The 23,333-nt window shown below is 34.0% G+C and overlaps 2 protein-coding genes across 2 annotated transcripts; both read left to right on the top strand.

Annotated features, from left to right (window-relative positions):
• The first annotated feature begins 3,117 nt into the window (after window positions 1-3,117).
• Window positions 3,118-4,073, top strand: LOC123718681 (ATP synthase subunit b, mitochondrial-like). The gene has a single exon (XM_045675382.1). It carries the CDS (start codon window positions 3,182-3,184, stop codon window positions 3,947-3,949), a length of 768 nt encoding a protein of 255 aa, XP_045531338.1. The 5' UTR covers window positions 3,118-3,181; the 3' UTR covers window positions 3,950-4,073.
• A 559-nt stretch (window positions 4,074-4,632) lies between these two features.
• LOC123718614 (serine/threonine-protein kinase tricornered) lies at window positions 4,633-21,655 on the top strand. Its single transcript, XM_045675272.1, has 11 exons — window positions 4,633-4,962; window positions 5,830-5,910; window positions 9,608-9,752; window positions 10,992-11,139; window positions 11,631-11,741; window positions 12,156-12,397; window positions 12,935-13,074; window positions 14,094-14,277; window positions 15,200-15,364; window positions 18,321-18,484; window positions 18,978-21,655. The coding sequence occupies exons 3-11, from the start codon at window positions 9,631-9,633 to the stop codon at window positions 19,091-19,093; spliced, it is 1,392 nt and encodes a 463-aa protein (XP_045531228.1). The 5' UTR covers window positions 4,633-4,962; window positions 5,830-5,910; window positions 9,608-9,630; the 3' UTR covers window positions 19,094-21,655.
• The last annotated feature ends 1,678 nt before the right edge of the window (window positions 21,656-23,333 follow it).

The raw sequence follows: 23,333 nt of genomic DNA, 5'->3' as shown, positions 1-23,333 counted from the left end.
AATTCCGATAGCGTCGCTGAAGCAATATTGTTTATTCATGCAATAAAGAGAAGAACTTTGTTCGCCGTTCGATTCGCATGCCGACTGTTTCGGTCCTATGTTGGCCACTTGGAAAAAATATTCTGAAGATTTAGTAAAAAAAAAAATTATTTAGACCTAATATACAGGTCTTAATCTGAGAAACTGGTGGTTTAGTGGTGAAAACCAGGTGCTAACATATAACCTATCCATCTACACTGTCGGGCGGTAAAAAACTTCTAACACTTCGTAAATAAAATTTACAGTTTACCTTTCTACTCAGATTTAGGTATATATCTATCGTTATCATTAATCGATCAAAAAACAAATGGTCATCTACAAAATCACTAGCTAGCTAGGTTTAGTGCAATAATGGTATAACTTCTACGATAGCAAACATATCTTCTTCAAATTGGGAATATTTCATTATTATAATATTACCTATTACGTACTAGTAAAGCAGTGTTGGCCTAGTGGCTTCAGCATGCGACTCATGTGCACCAATGGATTTTCTTTCTATGTGCGTATTTACCATTAGCTCGAACGGTAAAGGAAAACATCGTGAGGAAACCGGCTTGCCTTAGACCCAAAAATTCGACGGCATGCGTCAGGCACAGAAGGCTGATCAGCTACTTGCCTATTCGTTTAACAAATGATCATGAAACAGATACAGAATCTGAGGCCCAGACCTAAAAAGGTTGTAGCGCCATTGATTGATTTATTTTTTTCTTATGTACTTGTAATAACGTTATAATGTTATATAAAATTATAAAACATTTTATTATTTCTCAAAATACGGTAGATGTATTTATGTAATCCGATCGAAGTTCGTTTTTACTTGGGACCCGATAAATGTTTATTCTATAAGTATTTTATTTATATAAGCAGATTTTATTGATAATATTTAACCAAAAATCCAGATATCCATTTATGCTATATTTATATCTTTGTTTATTACAGCTGACTCGGCCGAATTGACTGACTCGCACACGGACAACTGTATATGTCCCTTTCTACTTAGCATTTCTTTTATAAACAGTGTGAATATATTTTTATACGTTGAAAAATTGGATTAAATCATATTTTTCGAGAAAAAAGATAATACAATAAAAACAAAGAATGCTGAAGTCTTTTTGCTCTTCACACGCGGTGTCGACTGAATACGATGTTTTCTTCATCGTACAAGCAAGTGTTAAATTCGCTCATAGAATCTGAAGCAGAAAGAAAAGACAGAAATTCCAATGGTGCACAACCAGGTTTCCAACCTACGTCCTCAGGGAAGAGGGTCGCATGCTAAAGCCCCTCCGGACCAACTGTGTTCAACTTACATCGGCTATCGTTCAAAATTAAAAAGTTATAAAGGCAAGTCAAACTCGAGCTTTTTAGCACTTTTATAAAGGAAAAGTAAAACTGCGTTGCGCGCCATCTTCCAAAGGAAAACTTTAACACGTTAAAGCCGGCAACAGCTCGCACTTTCGTAACGAATACACAGATGACATGAAATAAAATATTAGCAATATTGTGCTTTTGCTTGAATGAAATTAATTTTCGAAAAATCAAGTCTGATTTAGTTTAACCAGACAGTTTACTAATTGCCAAAATATCTTAATTATACGACACTGACTAATAACAATTCGATACCTTTACCTTACCGATACCTTTTAATAATAAAAAAATACTTTACGAAGGTACACAGAGTACGTGAGCTTGTCAAGAAATATTTACGATATCCGGAGGCTGAAATGGAAAATAATTGTCTTAGATAGTTAAGTTAGCTTTCTAAATTGTTTTGAGAACAATGTTTTCGGTAAGGTATACACTATACGCCTCTTGGATATCGTGGCCAAAGTACGGCAACGCCATCTGTCGGTTAACGGCGGCAACTCGAGGTCGTTTTTCTCATAGATGTGAACATATGATTCGCATAAAAGTCACTGCACGTTTTGGATATTTGTTTATTGTAAAAGAATAATCGATATCATGAGCCAAACAATTATTAAGTGTGGATTTCAGAGTATTTACGGTGACTTTTTTCGCGGAAAATCTGTGTCGAAAGGTAAGTAATTACACGAATCATGAAATATTCTTTCAAATTCACTACATATATAATTTTTACTACGTATTTATTTGAATGTAAGATAGATTGTCGTATTACTAGTAACGGGATGTTCAATTTATTTAAAAAGTATAGGGCATAAAGTTTTCCAAAGCCATCATGTTCAGGAGGTCGTCGAAATCCGTGATGGTGGAGAAGGAATCATCCATGGAAAAGGAATAGCACAGACCAGAGTAAGTAATCGACCGTACGACGTGAAAGTGGAGGTATTTATTAATTAAAAATATGTTTGTTTAGATTATTACTCAACTATGAATATAAATATATTTTCAGCAACTTTTCAACCATCCATGCAATTATTTAAAAACGGAAAAAGAAGATATATTTATTTAAAGAAATATATATATATTGAAGGAATAAGGAATGTTCGGAAATGTGGAACCGATAATAATTTAATTTATTTACTTATTAATTATTTTATCGTTTTGCATCTATAATAAATTATAGATACTAAAACAATGCAATAAAAAATAACTTGCACGTAACTTTAAAAAAATTCAAGATTTATTATAAATCACGATTAACATTCTCGATGTTGGTTTCGATTTTTTTTTTGTGCTGGTTAAAAACATGGAATACCGTCAATACAAAAATAATCTTTGAATATGGCATATTTTGTTTATCCACTTATTTCTTTTGTCAACTTCCCAACTCCGTTTCGGAAACGAATAAAAAGTTTGAGAGCACTTTTTAGCATTCAACTGGTTTAATAACGTAAACCGTACAGCTGATCACACGCGAAACGCCCACGAGTTGCCTAAATCTGCCACAACGCCGCGCCACCAGCGTTATCTTATCCAAGAGGCGTATACATCTATCTATTTTATATTATGTATGACATACACATATTTGCTAATCTGCAGCTTAATTAAACCACATTACTTAAAGCATTAATTTTCAATACTGTATACAGAACTTAGAAAAAATTCTACTTTATCTATAGGCATAGATATCTATGGCTAAGTTTGAACCAACATTGCTGTCAAATTCATATTAAATAGTAAAATCAAAGGTAAAAAATATCATTACCATTCAGTAGGTGATTACATGAGTATGATCTTAAATAAAATACTCAAATTAAGGCCTTCAGTATCTCGTATTGTATTTGCCCACACAAAAACATGTCCGACAAGCAAGAAACCTGTATGTCCCGCCTCGACTGGATCTCAAGCATCGGGGTCATCAGGCGGTACAGCATTAAAACGAGGGGAACCTGGAAGAGTCCGTATGGGTATGTTTCCTGAAGAATGGTTTACATTTTTCCACAGTAAAACCGGGGTGTCTGGGCCATACTTATTCGGTATTCTTGTAGCAAATTATCTAGTAAGTAAAGAAGTTTATATAATGGAGCACGAATATTATGCTGGGCTCTCCATATTCATAATGGTAGCAGGAGGTGTGAAGTTATTAGGTCCCGAGCTTGCCAAATTTCTTGACTCTCAAAGAGAAGCAATAGAGAAAGAGCTCGACCAGGGCCTAAAAAACCAGCTGAACGTTTACGAAACAATTATAAAAGATTCAAAAGATATGCAAAAGCGCGCTGTTGGACAAAAAATGTTATTGGATGCTAAAAAAGAAAATGTTGCTATGCAGCTTGAAGCAGCATATCGCGAGCGGTTAAGGCTAGTATACAATGCAGTAAAAGGTCGGATGGATTATCATGCAAAGCGTTCCAGAGTTGAGAATAGAATCCATCAAAAGTGGATGATAGATTGGATTTTAAATAATGTTAGAAAGTCCCTTACACCAGATTTTGAAAAGCAAGCCCTAAATAGAGCTATTGAAGACTTAGCGGCCATTGCTGGTCGAGCATAAATACTATTTGTGTATACTTAGATTCCGTCGGAAAGAAAAACTTACTTTATTACACAAAATTTGTTGTAATAAAAAATCTATTGTATGCAATAGTACCATCTTATTTAAATTAAACATTTTGTAGACGTTCCGTAACTCGTAATTAATTATTCGTTTCATGACGTCTCCCAATCGCAGAATTGGTCATATCATGGTTGACGTATATCATTGGTTGACCGTCAACCTCTTAATGGTAAATTATATCTTAATTAAATAAATGTATAAAGCGATCGTATTGTACAATAGTAACAATATTTGTCGCATTCGTTATTTTTTATGTAACTGAACCGAAACAGTCAACAAATAAAATAGTTCATAAAAGTATTAGGTTAGTCGTTATTTCATGACGATAAACAGACAGTTATCTATCTTAAATGGAACTCTACATTAACCTCTCGATAGGGAAAAACATCTAACAAAACATTTTGAGAACTCAATCATGTCCACCATTTCATGAAATAAAATAATATGATTACGATCCGCCCACTATAATAAAGAAAGGGCATATAGTCTGTGTACCTTTCGTTACTTGACAGTTGGCAATGTCTGATGTCTTTTGTCTCTCGGTCATGGCACAGACTACTTATTTCTAACGACGTCTGTCTCCTATAACATTATTACATTAGTAACCTATGGTTGTTTCGAGTTCGCTGTTCGCCTGACATCGCTGACATCTTTCTTTGTGCAACTTCTTAAAGTCGCTCTTGCTTGTGTAAAATCCCGTTAATTTGCTTTCGTAATTTGTGTTAACAAAGGCTTTAACAATTCGTGACGGTGAAGTGATTTATGAGCTACGTGACACGGGACGCTGGCCTCTGTATATGCCAATAACTCCGTGCTATAATAAAGTATTGTTATAGTAATTTATCGATTAACCTTCTTCAACATATTGTTTTCAATGCTGTTTATTTATTAGTGCTGTGTGGTGACTAAGGAACCAGCAGCAGGATTTTTGTGAGGAAGTGCATCTCAAGGTTTGTATTCGGTGACTGTTATCTTTCTTTCTCACTCTATACTACGTTAATTAATATTGACTTAATCTAAAAATATCCCGAAGATTTTAATGATCCATATAAGAATCGGTCTTTTATCTCAGGTCAACGTGATTATTCAATCTCTACGTAATTTTGCGGTGCACAGTTATTCAGTTTAGCATTTCGTAATCGGATTGATGCTCTACTAGGCATTGATAGTTGAGGATGACTCTTATCATTTCGTGGAATATTGACCAGTATTGTGATAATATTTGAAAGAATGCACATTTTCCGTCCGGAAACTAGGGCATGTTGTGAATATTTATCATTTTAAGTTGTGTAGAAGGTGTTGTGACAGGAATGCTTGTATAACACTGCAATTTAACAATTGAGGAACAGGGTACCATTCAGATTCATTGACACAATTGTTCTGAGGCCAAAGCTATCATAAGCTACATGTGTAAATTTATTCAATTTTAATAAACTTGTATACTTTTTTGAAACTCAAAGTATAATGAGATACTTCTTATTCTTTTTTTTTTAATGATTCTCCTCACTAAACTCCTTTATTCTAAATTACCTGTAATCAGATTACCGAGCCTCCTGTCTAATAAAAATATACACTATTAGTAAATTAAAAGAGTAAAAAAGATGTTGATATACAATAATTATTTTCTTAATCTCACTATAAGACATGCACCACTTTTGTTTGAACTCTATTGTGATGTAGTTCGATATATGTTAATTGGAATTGGCAACTGTGTGTATTTTTATGTCTTAAATATTCTATACAAATAAGTTGCTGTTAAGTCTTAGAACAAGTAATAGTATAATATTGTGTTTAAAATAAAGCGATACGGTTTTCAGACTGAGCCGTGTCTTGGGGAAAAATCAACCCGGGCACTACGGTGGCCCCAGAAACACCCCCTCCAGCTCCCCAACCACCAGGTAAATTATTTTAATGTTTTTACATAATGACAATAGTCCAGTCTAAATTAAAAAAAAAACGGAAGTAATATGTTTGCAATGGCAAAAACAGCTTATATAGATTTGGACTATTTATAATAATAATCCAATCCAGTAGTGCCCTTAATAGGTTGCCCCAGATTATAAATGTTACGTTTATATTTTTTAACTTTTATACACAAGTTAGGTGATCAGCCTTCTCCATCTTACATAGGTAGACTTTTGGGTTTAGGACATGTTAGATTTGCTACAATGTTTGGCGACTCGCATTCTAAACCCTGTTCTAAATCACATCCTGGGTATATCAACAATCAATATTTTAAATACCTGATAGCTACTGAAATGCCTACTTGGCAGCATAATTATATTTTGAGACATAATATTTAGATAGATTTGTCTTAAATTTGTAATTATTTTTACTTTAAAAATATTAGTGTTTTTGCATGATATAAACCTTGTTTTTTTAGGATAGAAAACCTATTCTGTTCTGTGTAAACTTTAAAATCTTTGTTCAGATAAACTACTAAAATCTTCAAATTATCTTTTTTAAATTATCAGTAATAAAAATAATAACTTTAGTGACAAACTATTATTTATTAATTAAGAATTTGATAACTCTACACATAAAGTACATGTCAAATGACCTTCTGGTGGTTTTGTTGATGCTAACTAAGACATCTCACTTTGTGTGGTAATCTTTACAGTTTAGCTAAGGCGTGTAATTTCGTAAGATGTACCTGTCAAGTTGTTTGTTTAACGATCACTAAATAATAAACAAACAGACACGTGTTAATATTGAAGGTCGTTACGACACTATATTCCGATCGCCTGATATTTTTCTAAGAGATAAAATATTCGTGAGTTTTGATTGAATATTAAAATATCAAGATAAACATAAAATCCTCATGTGTAAATATTATTAGACAACTGATAATTTTCACACATGACAAAGTTCATCCATTTAGACCCATTGCATGGAAAATATTATCATAATAATTTACAAAAAGTAAACAATTCGAAAAGTATTAGTGTCGAAATAATATATATGGATTTAGTCAAATTATACCCAAGGAGAGTGTTTTTTATAGAGAAAAAAACAGATACGGCAGTTTATTAACGATATCAAGGCCACATAGGCAAGTGTTAAAACTTAAAAAACCAAATAAATTAAACAACAATTATCTGTCGACTTATATTCTCTATTGGACATTTAGGTTTTTAAGCAGAATGCTTTTCAATATTTCACTTAGGCAATAGGGAGAAAATAGTCTCAATGAGTCATTTGTGTAAGAGCTGCTGTAATAACAGTTATCTAATTCTTGTGAAAAAATCAATCACGCTTGGCTGAATTTACTATAAACTTAGTATAATGCCGTAAATGGATTCGTGTCGCAGGATTAAATGAAGGATTCGAGTGGGTGTATTGATTTCCTTGGCCCTTAGTTGGGATTTTCCAGCGAGTATATTTTTAATTAGTTGTCGTCCTCGGCTCGCAAACATTTGCAATAATGTCGTATATAGGTATTATACTTATATTTTTTTTTGGTATTATGACTGATATTTTTATCTGATTAATCACCAATAATCATAAACATGAATATGTTACCCAGTTACACCTTTACCACAACTAACGATTGCTACTCCATTATAATATCTATAATTATTGCAATGCTTTAGACTCGACTCGATTCGACTTTATTATAAACAAAATTATAAAATGTCATAAAATCACTAAATACGTTGTATTTAAGTGACAAAGATTGAAAGTATAATACATAGTTATTTAGTTTTTAGGTTCCTGAAGAAGTTCGCTCGTTCCTGCAGAGGTTTGTCATTTATAGTAGATATAAAGAGTTTGCTATTTCGTAGAAGGCGCCCGACTTGTAGTCGCTTTAAGAGTGGATGTGGTTTAGAAGTGCTTCATATTCATTCATTATCATTTGTAATATTCAAGTTTTTGGAATTTACAAAATTTCTTTTGTACTCCATGCTAGAAATATGTGTCTTACATTTCTTAAAGATAAAAAAGAAATGATCACGCTGTTTGAATGTTTATATATTAACGAGGAATTAACATTTTATTATAGTATATAAGAATTTTGATCTTTCCGTTATCTGATCAACAAATTATTTCCAACTTGGTCTAAACAATATGGCATGGAAAGTTATAGCACAAGTGAATCTGATTTTATTTCATACGGCGAACAAGTAACAACCCATCACATTTTTTTTAAAAAAGAAGGGAAGAACGGATACAAAATATAAAAGAAAAGTTTTTTTGACAATCTAATAATGATTTCGGCATGCTAATTATCTGCTAAATGCTATCATTTCACGAATAGCATCTGTTTATTTTTCTTAAAACAATGTAACGTTTGTTTCATTGTTTTGCATTCTTGGTATTTATCAGACAATATTATATTGAATGTCATAACTCCTCAAAGCGATATCGTCAGCATGTGGATAGAAAACTAAGGACCACCAAAGCAGTTCTTATACTCAAAAATTCAATTGATATTTGTAGTAACTTTGTAATATTAGGTAAACTATTAGTTAGTATAACGTCAATCGTAATTTTAATTCTCAATGCATAAAGGGGTTGGAACAATCAAGTATTTCAGAAAGTTTACTAAAAATATCACGAGATGTCAGTTGTTATGAGAAGTATTCGATTTCTTAAACAGCTAAGAGTGCCCTTTGTTTATATAACTATTTAACTAATCCTATTTTCGCCACCATTGTTCGTTACATTTACCGCGGATTTCATTAATTTATTAAATAGACAAACACGTTTAATAAAGGTAAAATATATGGTTGGATGTATACCATATGTCCTATATTTTGTTTTTAGTTTCACTGGCTGCAGGCATGCTCTTCGCAGCCTGGTGGTTCCGAATTGTCGGCGCCGTAGCAAATTTAGATTCCACAATCGATTACCTTCGCATATTATATATACAGCTGACAAATGAATTGACCAATTGATTTGAATTGGGTTGAATTTTTCCGATCATATTTAGAAGTATTATATTTTAAAGAGTTCCACTTGGAAGTATCTCTAATGGTACTAGAGTATAGTAGATCGCGGCTAATCTTTTGTTTTTATATTGTAATTTTTTTCGCTTTACAGCTTTTATTAAAAGATATACACGAACCAACAAGTGCTATTATTAGCAATGAATAACGTGTTTAGTGTAAATAATAGTTATTGTATATCTAGTTTTATTTCACAAAATATTTCAGTGCGGTGTGTTTTGGGGTAGAACCACCGCAATGATAATTGTCGAGAATTAAAGCACCACGCTGCTCTGTGACGTCGATTATTGATGACGATATCAATTTAAAGAGTGTGCACCAGTCTCAAAACGGTCGTTCAAGAGGTCCCGCGTATTTGGCCTGCTTGATCCTGAACCCCATCGGGCCCAATGACGTTATTTTATTCTTGTCTCACATATTGCTTTAAGTGCAAACCCAGCTCGTTTCGTAACGGTACTATTTTGCCTTCTATATACACGCCTGAAGGTTTTAGATTGTATTTTTTTGATGGAGCTAAATCCCGAACACTTCCCTGTTCTTTTACGATTATATCAACTCATTAATCATTTTAGTTGTATTACGCTATTTTGGCTAGACTGTAATTTGGAATGTATAAAATGCTAAACGATATTTTTATTTATTGTAGATGCTGTTGCAGGAGCGTTGGAGATGACGGGTACAGACAATATCCGCTTTAGCGGGCACACTATAGACAAGGCTACTAAAGCCAAAGTCACCCTTGAGAACTTCTATACGAATCTCATTACACAGCACTATGAGAGAAAGCAAAGGTAACCACTAGCTACTAGCTAGTAAATCAATATGATAAATTATCCTAATTTAGGGTATTTTCTTTACACTAAACGCAACTTGACTTTACTATTTATTTCTAGAAATATATTATTATTAATATATATTACTTCCGTAGTTGTCGGAAAGTTGATTTCATTATTGCATTGATGTGATTATGGCCTTGAAACAATTACATTAAGACTGTTTTGTAGCCACCTAATTATTACGATTGATTAATTTGATTTACAAATCATGGCCAACTCCATGCATGCTGAATCAGATGAAGTATGTTCTCATAGTTAGAAAAATACATGACTTATTTTTCTGCGGTTAATTTATTCCGCGTAATACACTAGAGGGTGAGAGGCTAGGGGAGGGTTACCCCCGTTGAGTGGACTACAAAGATGTAGTTTTTCAAGTAACAAAATATATCGTTTGTATTGATTTATAAACGTACAATTACAAAATAAACCAAATGAATATTGACAACGTATTACCGTATGCTTCGATGCAATGTACACATAATGCTCGGCAACGTGAGCTGGGCTGACAGTCACAGTGTTGGGCGGTGAATTCATTGAATTATATACTATAACTTCAGACTGAAATATTTCGGTATAAATTAGAATATATTGTCCAGCCATGTCTTAATTATTTACATAGATTATATTATTTGGTCAATTAAAATTACATTAGTTTTAATGTGGCTGAAATAGTTGGTACGCTATGCTAAGAAATGTTTGAGTGAAATGGAAATTGCTTAAAAGAAGCCGCTCTTGCTGCGTTTAGTGTAGCGCATAATATCGTTTTGGCACTCGTCCTCTTTGGGTATACGCCAATTTTCGCTTTTTCAAGACAGACTTGTTCAAATGCTCGGTTACGTAACAACTTTTTTATTAATATTAGGGTTGTTTTAATTACTGTCTGCTAAGGTTAAACAGATTGATGAATGATTATATTTACTTGGGTTCCAGTAGGTTAATCTAATCTCTCTCTTAAATCAAACGTGGCAATAGGTTAATTATTTTTATTTAAACATATTTGTTTGTTACTTTGATTGATTACCATCGAGTTCTCTGTATGTATTCAAACCTTAGCGCAAACGGTAGAGATCTATATGCACAAAATTGTGTTCTTAACGTGTCATACTTGGCTAAGCAGGGCCAAAACAATGACTTTCATGACATTTTCAGATCATTAGCCTTAGACATTAATTTAGAAAGTTTTGTTTTTGATAGGCTGGAGAAACTGGAGGAGTCGCTCAAAGATGAAAGCCTCACAGAGAGTCAGAAACAGGAGAAGCGTCAGCAACATGCTCAAAAGGAAACCGAGTTTCTTAGGCTCAAACGTTCGCGGCTTGGTGTCGAAGATTTTGAGCCCTTGAAGGTAAATAAAAATAAGCACTTGAAGTTCACTTAACATGACTCATTCGCTTGAAAAATAGACAAATACAGATGATGAGATGATGAAAGTAAAGTGTAATCCATCCCCCTTTACAGACTCCTCCTACTTCTCCTCCCATTAATCTTATGTATATAAATTAATAGGATGTCTATTTGTGGATATTTAGCAGTTTAGTTTAAGCATTATGATTCCAATAAATCGAGTAATTTTCAGTCCATTGTAATCGTACGACAAAGATTAGTTCGGTGGTCGATGTTACACAATTTAATTTAAATAAGCCCTGAGTACATACTCGCCTCTATATATTCTTAATACGAAGAAAGGCCTGCATTTGTTTGTCAAGAACGTCTAGCATGGCGAAACAAAAACTAGGTGACGGTCCGTTGAGTTAAAATTTGATAAAAAATTCTATATATCTATATTCTATAGTTATTGATATATAGGATATCTATTGATTTTTTTTATTATTTCAGGTGATTGGCAGAGGTGCGTTTGGTGAAGTGCGATTAGTTCAGAAGAAAGACACGGGTCACGTATATGCTATGAAAATACTCAGAAAGGCAGACATGCTTGAGAAAGAACAAGTGAGTACATAAACTTAAGTTAGTGTCCTAAGAGCAGAGTCACATAAGTTTGCCGTATAGTCTAGACTTTAAATATTACGTTATGATATAATTTTTTTGGTCAGTTGCGGTATCAGTACTTGAAAGCTGGACAAACTTGTACTCTATTACTAAGTAGTGATGTTTGAAAATGTAAATAATAAAAAAAGAGTTGCGGAGAGTTCATTGCCAGTTCTTCATCCGTTCTACGCCCTTGATTTGAGAACTGGCAGCAAATGTAAAATTAGAAGTATCTAAAAAAGATATAATTTTGAATTTTGTACAATTATAACGTAGTCATACTGTTCGTGTTCATTTTGTAAATATATAATCTGAGAATACATATAACCTAGTCGTGGCTTAAGGTTTGTTAAAAATTGGACTGTTAATATACAGGTTGCCCACGTGCGAGCGGAAAGGGATATCCTAGTGGAAGCAGACCACCAGTGGGTGGTGAAGATGTACTACAGTTTCCAAGACCCCATGAACCTTTATCTCATCATGGAGTTCCTGCCAGGTGGTGATATGATGACGCTTCTAATGAAGAAAGACACCCTCAGTGAAGAATGCGCCCAATTCTATGTAGCGGAGACGGCGCTCGCTATTGATAGTATACATAAACTTGGATTTATCCATAGGTGAGGCATATCTGGCATATTTAATATACACATTGAAGTTGAGATAACAGGAGCGGTGTTGGCCTTGTGGCTTCAGCGTGTGACTCTCATCCCTGAGGCCGTAACGGTCTCCAGTTAAGTCTACACCCATAGACTTTCTTTCTATGTGCGCATTGACATTCGCTCGAACGGTGAAGGAAAACATCGTGAGGAAACTGGCTTGCCTTAGACCCAAAAAGTCGACGGCGTGCGTCAGGCACAGAAGGCTGATCTCCTGCTTGCCTATTAGATTAACAAATAATCATGAAACAGATAAATAAATCTGAGGCCCACACCTAAAAAGGATGTAGTGCTACTGATAATTTTTAATTAAGACATTTGCTTTGACTATGTAATTTGTGCTCACGACAAAATAGTGAAATAACAATCCTGTTGGAAATATTTGCTATGTTCAGATTTAATCGCAGGTTAACCTTTCTTAAACTCCTATTCCCATTACTGATTTTACATGATATGCATAGTGTAAATAGTGTAAATAGTGGTCGCCAATATTTTCAGAGATATAAAACCCGACAATCTGCTACTAGACGCGCGTGGGCACATCAAGCTCAGTGACTTTGGTCTCTGCACCGGCCTCAAGAAGAGTCACCGTACCGATTTCTACCGGGACCTTAGTAGAGCTACACCTTCCGATTTCAGTAAGTAATTAAAATTTTATGTTGTGGATTCAATATTACAACAACTTTTGTCTTTGATATTTTTCTCTATGGAGACAATACATAGACTAATAACATATTAGCACAATTTATGTATTTATTTAAAAATGTTATAACAAGCTGACCAAGCAGGTCGAAATTTTTAGTAGAAAAATGTTTCTTAGATTTTTTCGAGAATTTTTTCCAAATTATCTCTCCATACAAATCTTCCTTAAAGTTCAAGGAATAGATGGAAACAATACTTGTATTAATGGAAAACAAGCCTTTAAGTTTTGCGCTATATATATATGTCGCAGTAAAGTAGTTAAATCAAAGAGTTAATTGAATCTGTAAACAGTTAATTAAAGATCGATACTCAATCAAGTCGCTAGCATTTTGATTTAAATAAAGCAGCGTCGAAAACGTTTAACTATCTGTCTGACCAAAAGCCAGCGTGTTGATTAACAATGTAAGACAAGACTCCGCCATGATTATTTCATTTGTTATTGTTATTTCGGTGTGATCTCGAAGAACTGAGAGCTTGGAAATTCCGTGTTTTGCTTTATTGTAAATGGTTAGGTTAGGTTGGTCTTGTTGCCTAGGAATGCTTAGGAAACTCGTTAAACTTTTCGTTCAGTCACTTGTCTGACGGAACTTTAGCGACTTGATTGAATATCGATTTTTAATTAACTGTCTAGAGATTCAATTTACTCTCTGATTTAACTACTTTACTGCGACATATATATCATTATAATTTTTTATAAATAAATGCCCGACTTAATACAATATAAAATCTCATGGATTAAATTAGGAATCAATTTTAAATGTTGCTTTATAAAATCAAATTATTTAGTAGTCAAACATATCATCAATCACTTACCGAATGTTTTTGATTCTTTAAAAAAAACTTGAATGAATTTCATGTGGTTAAAATTTGAATTAGTATACCGTTGATCTGTGTAGATCGTTTCGTCGAGCCGTTTTAATTTAGCCGTTTAAAGATTTATCTACATTCCGTGTAGTCTATTTCCCAGTAACCACGTCATCCTCCGCGATGGACTCCAAGCGACGAGCCGAGTCTTGGAAGAGAAATCGGCGCGCCCTCGCCTACTCTACCGTTGGAACACCTGATTACATCGCACCAGAGGTCTTTCTGCAAACTGGATATGGTCCACAGGCTGATTGGTGGAGCTTGGGAGTCATTATGTGAGTGTTGTGTGACACATATATTATATGATATGTACTTATCAAACTTGATATGTATGCGGGAGCCGTCGCCAAAACTGCGAAAAGTACAACGCTTTATGGAAAACTAAAATTTATACCATACTGTTATTTGGTAGACTCAATTTCAGTCCCAATGTTATGTTTCCACAAATAAAGGATTTTTTTGAGCAGAACAGACAATTTTTTTAAATTTTTAAACAGCTTTTGCGTCTCTTCAACGGTCGATTCGATGATTTTCCAAGTTATTTAATTAGTACAAAGCTTAACTAAGCGCTACTTGCGTTATCTTTTGCGATTGAAATTGGCGATGCGAAAATTACACGTGCCGGTTTATAAATATTAGAGTGGCTTTTATCCTGTCAGTCTTGGTGGATTACGGCGTCATTGCATAATCACGGCAAATCCGTCATTATGTAATGAGTTCGATTGAAGCCACGTAACTTCAGCCATTTTTAATTTTATAAATACCATGCGAAATAACACGGTCTTTCTGTGTCTAAATACTTTTATTTGATGGAATAATTGTTTTTTTCTCAAGAAGAGCGAAATAGATCCCTAAAATAGTATATTATGCGAATCTTCACCCGATAACTTTGGTGTAAAAAAATGACGAAATTCTTGTCTAAAATTATGTCACAATTCTACATACGCCTTGTCATTGGTCTGACGCGTAACGGATTTTTTTTATCTTTAAGGATTATTCTAGCTTTTAGTTATACAAAATTATTCACGCTCGCGAGCGTACCGAGTATATCGTGTCAGATTGAATATAACGAATGCGATTTATTTAATTTGTTCAAGTGCATGTTATTGCGAATTCTATGCTGAATAATGTGTGTGATTGCGTGACATAATATAATATGTATATGATGTATCATAAGCCAAAATACTTTCTTTCTAGGTATGAGATGTTGATCGGATATCCGCCATTTTGTTCGGAATCGCCGCAAGAAACGTACCGTAAAGTTATGTCTTGGCGCGAATCTCTCACGTTTCCACCAGAGATCCCTATCAGCGAGGAAGCCAGAGAGACCATACTTCGCTTCTGTTCTGAACCTGATCGCAGGTAAGCCAGTGGGTATGGGGCACTGGGCATTTGTTGTCAGAATAAAGTAATAATTTAAGTTCCAATATCACCTCAAACTAATATCTAAATTAGTACCAATATCTGTTTTTTTAATCAGTTTCAATTTATGGTAGTTCATTTTGTACATTAATCTTTATGTATGAAGATAATAATGGTTTGGCCAGTCCATTTACGAAAAAGATTTATGCATTTTTCTAGACAAAGTTCGAATGTCAAATTCCAAGTATTCCATGACAAGTGTCATTCAAAAAAAATTGCAAGTGACAATAAGTTTTTTTGACAGAATAAAAAAATAAAATGTTATTCAGAGTAATATAACTTGTAATTAATTAATAATCTTTAAAAAAACCGTATAATGAAAAATATTGCTTTTCATACATTAGTCACGTGACATTAAACAGTCCCAGATAAGACAAATGGCAGTGACTGATGTGTGTATGACATGTGATCAATTAAATATACTATGTGCGTCTGCGTAATTTATTAATGATAATAACAACGTCATCTAGTAAATAAGAAAACTCGTATATAAATGTTCTGGATAAGTATGATTACATAGAAAGACCTATCTCAAATGAAAAAAAGTAAGCTTAACAAAAGTTACAAAGTTAAGCAAAACACTATGGAGCTCTTAGAAATAAATATTTATTTCAAACAAGAATATTATTCATAATTGTAGCCTAAGAAAACAGGTCTGAGAGTTTCTTATAACTGGAGGACAACAAAGGAATGAAGGACTAGAAAAGGAAATCCAACAGGGGTAATTAAAAACCCTCAAAGAGTTAAGGAAACATGGAAGGAATGGTAACCTAAATTGAAAATTTAGCAAATCTAAACTATTCGTAAAAAGATCTAAAAGCTTGCTACAAAATAGAAACCCTAATATAGAAATAGAATCACAAAATGATGCTGACAACACACAAAGTGCCAACACTCACACTGGAAGCCAGCACTTCACAAAAGCAGGCAAAGGATCTGACAGTGTATGAAATGCATTGATGAGAGAGATGGTAGAAGAATTAAACCCATAACCAATGGTAGCAATCCGAAAAAAGAGAGAATCTCCTACAAAAAAGGGTATAAGGATAACAATGCCAAGTATACACCAATAAGTCTCTATGTGAAGAACGTCTTCACGAAAGTAATTCTTGGAAGAATAACACAAGTCCCGGATGAAAATTATTCCAACCAATTCAACGGACTGCGTTTACAATGAAACACAAAATCAAATAAGTGCTGGAGAAATACAACGAATACCAGAAAATCCGGATATCTCCATTATAGATTATGGCAAAGCATTTGACAGCGTGACAAAGACAAAGAGCAATAAGCAGAGACTATATATACATGCAATGGAATCGGTCTTAACAGAGAGAATATGCTGCATAAAAATGGAATCAAAAGCTGACCTCTTCCCCATACACAGAAGTATGAGACAATAAAAAAATAATTAAACTTAAATTAAGAGACTTAACACTTGTATTCTCCCTTAACGTATGGGAGAAAACTGCCTGATAGATGCTTCGAATACAGTTTAGTAACCAAGGGATTGGACCAGAAGACAAGGGCGTTTAACACGATTGTGAGATCAACCTGAACTAGGGCCATCCTGAAACAGAATTGTCAATGATAGAAACTCAATGAGCTGGGGGAGGCCTATGCCAAAAGCTTGTTACTATGACAATGGTACTTCGACAATAAAAGCATTTTTTTTAATGTAATAGCAGGCAAACGGGCAAGAGGCTCACCTGATGTGAAACGATACCGCCGCCCATGGACACTCACATTGCCAGAAGGCTGGCAAGTGCGTTGCCGGCCTTTCAAGAATTGGTATGCTCTTTTCTTGAAGGACCCTAAGTCGAATTGCTTCGGAAATACTTCAGTGGGCAGCTGGTTCCACATAGTGGTGGTGCGCAGCAAAAACTGCCTTAGAAAACGCTCAGTTGTGGAACGACGGACGTCGAGGTGATACGGATGGTATTTTGTATTTTGCCTTGACGTCCGATAATGAAACTCAGCTGCGGGTATTAGACCGAACAACTCTTCTGAACACTCCCCATGGTAAATGCGGTAGAAGATGCAGAGGGACCCAACATCTCTACGCAACGCCAAGGGATCAAGTCGCACGGAAAGTGATTGGTCGTCGACGATCCGAACCGCTCTTCGTTGAATACGGTCTAGTGGAAGGGGCTGGCTTTATAGAGTTGCAAGCGGCCCGGAGTGAAGTACCGTCTCGCCTTGCTGAGCACACCAAGCTTTTTGGAGGCTAATTTAGCCTTCCCTTCCAAATGACCGCGAAACTGGACGTTATTCGATATGTCAACGCCCAATATTCCGATGTTAGCTGAGGCTTTAAGGAGAGTGCCTTCAAAGAGGGGAGTAGCGACAAAGTGAGTTTTTTTTGCGGAAAACGCGCAGACTTGTGTCTTCTTGGGTTAAATTGGACTAGATTTAGTCTACCCCAGCCCGAGACTCCACGTAAAAGAGTTTCGATTTCAGACACAAGTTTGTTCCGGCACTCATCGACAACAGCCCGAGAAATACCTGCCCGGCCTGTGTAAAAAGTATCCTCAGTGCTGTCGTCCGCATAGCAATGAAGGTTGCTAAGTTGTAACATGTCATTAATATGCAGAATAAACAGGGTCGGGGATAGGACACAGCCTTGTGGGACACCAGCGTTGACGGGTTTAAGGTTTATCTATAACCCCTCAACATTTGACTTGGTTACAAGCATGGGGCACGTCAGGGACTGGTGCGGTGCCTAGAGAAGGGATTTCGCGAACTCATATTTAACATTATTATTATTAAGCCAATACTTAATAATTTGTATAGGTTTTTTTTTTAAATCTTGTAACAGACAGACATCGTTAGATTGGTATTTGCAATAAAGTGTTTCTATTCTATTATTTATGTGGCTTTATTTGTATATTTCAAGACTGGGTTCCCAACGGGGCATTGAAGACGTGAAATCCGTGTCTTTCTTCCGAGGCGTGGACTGGAACCACGTACGCGAGCGCCCGGCCGCTATCACTGTTGACGTACGCTCCATCGACGACACCTCGAACTTTGACGACTTCCCGGACGTGAAGCTCGAAATTCGTAAGTTTTTGCAAGCTTTATTTATTGCTACTGAAAGTTCATTAAGAACAAGCGTTCCCAGTTTGATATGAGATTTTTAATAATTGTCCAGTAGTGTTATTATCTTGGTCTTATGTTTAATTTATAATCAAGTAAGCGATCAGCCTTTTTTCCTTCATTAACAAGTCCTAATTGCGTACTTTTTCATGCTATCGCTGAACGCTAAGCTACTAGGCCAACTCTGGGGGCCATAGCAGAAGTGATCGTATCACTTATATTGTAATGAACAATAAATAAATGACGTAATATTTATATATTTTTTTTCTATTGAAAATTTAGTTTTCCACAAAAAAATAATAATCGAAAGATTTTTTTTGGACTTTAGACTGTGTTTTTATCCTAACTAACTGATATTTTCGAAAATATGAATAATATAGTAAATTGTTATAGTAATTGTTGCACATTCCCATGCCGAGCCTTAATCATTTAATAATGAAAATGTTTGCGTTTTCAGCCTCAGCACCGATCACTCAGGACGGCGAAGTAGCGTATAAAGATTGGGTGTTCATTAACTACACGTTTAAGAGGTTCGAAGGGCTCACTCAGAGGGGTACTCCGACAAAGAAGTGAACCCACTGCCCTGACGACACTCGAGCTTATTCACTTCAACGCGCCAGATAACTAAAAATCACAGTGAGTAAAGTATTGAAAAGCCACAAGTGTATCATAAACCTACCTGATGCCTCAAGGTTTTTAATGTTAGATAAAATACTTGTACATAGATGTAAGCTTACATTTCTCCTGTTCTGAGTCTCTGTCCCTTGAGTCACTTGTTCATGGATAACTTTTTTTTTTCTTAATTTTATTTTACACGATACTTTTTACAATCGTCCTATCGCTGTGTTCCTATATATTCTCGGGAACGGCTGGGCCGTGTCGAGTTTTATGATTTTTATTTCTCTGGCGAGGTATAAATGTACTAACACTGTCTATATTAGATTTCTTTTAAGTATTTTAATTTTGCGCTCGATATTTTATTTTTTTGTTATTTATCAGAAAATTTATAGTTATACGTAACTATAATACGAATTAAGTACATACTTTAGTCGCTTACGAGCGTTCCTAAGAATATGAGTGATCGAAGCTGTTTTTAATCGTCTTAAAGTACCACTTAACGGGAACGACCTACGTTTAACTGTACAATACTATATACACTTGATTTTGTCAAAGACTACATATAAATTACTTTTACTGGAACCCCTTAACTCGAGCCATTCTTGCTTCGTAGAATGTTGTATGTTACATGTGATTGTGGTAGAGTGAATCAAATCCGAATGATAAACTTTAACTTTTACTAGAATCATTATTAATGTCAGTGTTAATCATTCGGTAATTAGCTTAAGGGCGATGCATTTTTCATGTGAATTCCTACGGACCAACATTATCTTGCCAATGCGTTGAATGCATTTTACCTATGACAAGTAATTGATTTATTAGTGTTGGTCAAATTATTGCAGCCTAGTTCTGTTGATAGAAAGGCGAATAAATTTTAAATTACAGAATGATATACGCTAAAGACTAAATAATTGTAAGCTTGTAGGCTTGCTGTGTGTCTACTCAAAACAATTATATAAACTCAATACAAGAATTGTGGACGATCTTAAATTATTTACAACAATACTGAAATGTTACTAATGATCCATTATTTTGATTGTAATATGAAGGGAATTTTATTTATATCAAAACTTTAGGTTGTTCAATAACTTGGATGTTTGTCAGGCGTAATCCTATCTGTAACTATACACATTATAATTCTAATATATTTTTATATTTATGTAAATATCGATTCGAGGTTCAGAGTTCAATTCATTGCAATAGTATTCCGTCCAAAAATTTAGTTACTATAAAATGCTTTATTCTTAAAGTCGAATATTAATTCTCATATAAATTGTACATTATAATTAGACGTTTGAACAATTATTCCTGATAGATTTCCAATTAATGAACAACTTAAAACAGATGCCAGGTTTTTTTTTGTCCGTTGACAATTCAGCGAATATAACAAAAACATTTGTGATAAATTATCAAATAACAACACAACATTCAATGTTACGGTGAACGCTCAGAACTTCATTATTATTTTTAATATAAATTTTGTAAGTTGTATTTTAATTATTAAAATTTTATTTCAAAATGTTCGTTTAGTATAATTTAACTTAGTTTAATAATAAAATTCTTGTCCTTTGAATTGTCGCTGCCTTTTTGCGTGGCTAATGCTTGTTTCCGGATACCAATGGATGGACAACGAAACTGCATTTGGATAAAAATATATTAAGATCCAACCTTTAAACATCGTCATGTATATTTCACAAATCAGTTTAAATACATACGAGCCTCTGTTAAATCGGCATTATGTTAAATTATATTTATAATTGTATTATTTTAATGTGACTAATCTAATATTAGTTAAATTATTTGATTAATTGTAAGTACACTTTTGTCGGCGTCTGTACCAATTTCAATAGTTTTTAGCTCTCTTCAACTGTGTTCACTAAAATAATCCATCACTTACCCTATTTATTATATGTTGGATGTACTCATTTATCCATTAAACAAATGTCAATAAAATCCAGGACTACTGCTTTATTCTAGCCCTGTTAGAGCCTAGGTATATGAGAGCAATGTAATTGGATGTTTGCGTTTATAATTGACGGCCACAATTTTTTTAAATTACATTTTAAATATTGTATGAGAAATCAGTATTGACTAAATAAGATATTTGTTTTATTGTATGTATTTCATCCCTGTAACTAATACATACACATATGTCGTGTGAATGTGTCTTGACAATGAAAACTATTTTGTTGAGAGTACAGAAAATAGATTCAGACACACATGTCAAACGGCTTATCCACTGTGAATGTAGCAACTGTAAAATGTTGCTAAGAATAATATTAATATATTGCGAACTTCACAGTGGTGATTTTGTTTGATGCCGTCTATAGTATCAAATGCTTTTCTGCCTCAAGCCTGCATTTTCAATGTCTTCGCTATTCGCTTTGTTATTGTTAAAGTAGTATGTGGATTGTATTATTTAATTTGTTTAGAGTAAGTCTTAAAATATATTTTATTTAACGTCTTGTTTCTTCCATGTGGTTTAAGAAAGTGGCAATACGAAACGGTATTAAAGAGATATAAAATAATAATGTAACGTTTATTTGCTCCCCGTTTACATATATATCATCCTATACAAGATTTTTTTGACATCTTAATGTACAGAATATCTTCTAAGAAATAAGGAACTTTTGTCTTTGTTGCTTATTTTCCTAATAGGGAAATTGCTCCCCGTTTACACATACATCATCCTATACAAGATTTTTTTGACATCTTAATGTACAGAATATCTTCTAAGAAATAAGGAACTTTTGTCTTTGTTGCTTATTTTCCTAATAGGGAAATTGCTCCCCGTTTACACATACATCATCCTATACAAGATTTTTTTGACATCTTAATGTACAGAATATCTTCTAAGAAATAAGGAACTTTTGTCTTTGTTGCTTATTTTCCTAATAGGGAAATTGCTCCCCGTTTACATATATATCATCCTATACAAGATTTTTTTGACATCTTAATGTACAGAATATCTACTAAGAAATAAGGAACTTTTGTCTTTGTTGCTTATTTTCCTAATAGGGAAATTGCTCCCCGTTTACACATACATCATCCTATACAAGATTTTTTTGACATCTTAATGTACAGAATATCTACTAAGAAATAAGGAACTTTTGTCTTTGTTGCTTATTTTCCTAATAGGGAAATTGCTCCCCGTTTACATATATATCATCCTATACAAGATTTTTTTGACATCTTAATGTACAGAATATCTACTAAGAAATAAGGAACTTTTGTCTTTGTTGCTTATTTTCCTAATAGGGAAATTGCTCCCCGTTTACACATACATCATCCTATACAAGATTTTTTTGACATCTTAATGTACAGAATATCTTCTAAGAAATAAGGAACTTTTGTCTTTGTTGCTTATTTTCCTAATAGGGAAATTGCTCCCCGTTTACATATATATCATCCTATACAAGATTTTTTTGACATCTTAATGTACAGAATATCTTCTAAGAAATAAGGAACTTTTGTCTTTGTTGCTTATTTTCCTAATAGGGAAATTGCTCCCCGTTTACACATACATCATCCTATACAAGATTTTTTTGACATCTTAATGTACAGAATATCTTCTAAGAAATAAGGAACTTTTGTCTTTGTTGCTTATTTTCCTAATAGGGAAATTGCTCCCCGTTTACATATATATCATCCTATACAAGATTTTTTTGACATCTTAATGTACAGAATATCTACTAAGAAATAAGGAACTTTTGTCTTTGTTGCTTATTTTCCTAATAGGGAAATTGCTCCCCGTTTACACATACATCATCCTATACAAGATTTTTTTGACATCTTAATGTACAGAATATCTTCTAAGAAATAAGGAACTTTTGTCTTTGTTGCTTATTTTCCTAATAGGGAAATTGCTCCCCGTTTACATATATATCATCCTATACAAGATTTTTTTGACATCTTAATGTACAGAATATCTACTAAGAAATAAGGAACTTTTGTCTTTGTTGCTTATTTTCCTAATAGGGAAATTGCTCCCCGTTTACACATACATCATCCTATACAAGATTTTTTTGACATCTTAATGTACAGAATATCTTCTAAGAAATAAGGAACTTTTGTCTTTGTTGCTTATTTTCCTAATAGGGAAATTGCTCCCCGTTTACATATATATCATCCTATACAAGATTTTTTTGACATCTTAATGTACAGAATATCTACTAAGAAATAAGGAACTTTTGTC

This window comes from Pieris brassicae, chromosome Z (genome assembly GCF_905147105.1).
Source record: "Pieris brassicae chromosome Z, ilPieBrab1.1, whole genome shotgun sequence".
Taxonomy (NCBI): domain Eukaryota; kingdom Metazoa; phylum Arthropoda; class Insecta; order Lepidoptera; family Pieridae; genus Pieris; species Pieris brassicae.
Note: the sequence above shows the minus strand (reverse complement) of the source record. Positions and strands in the feature narration are given on the sequence as shown.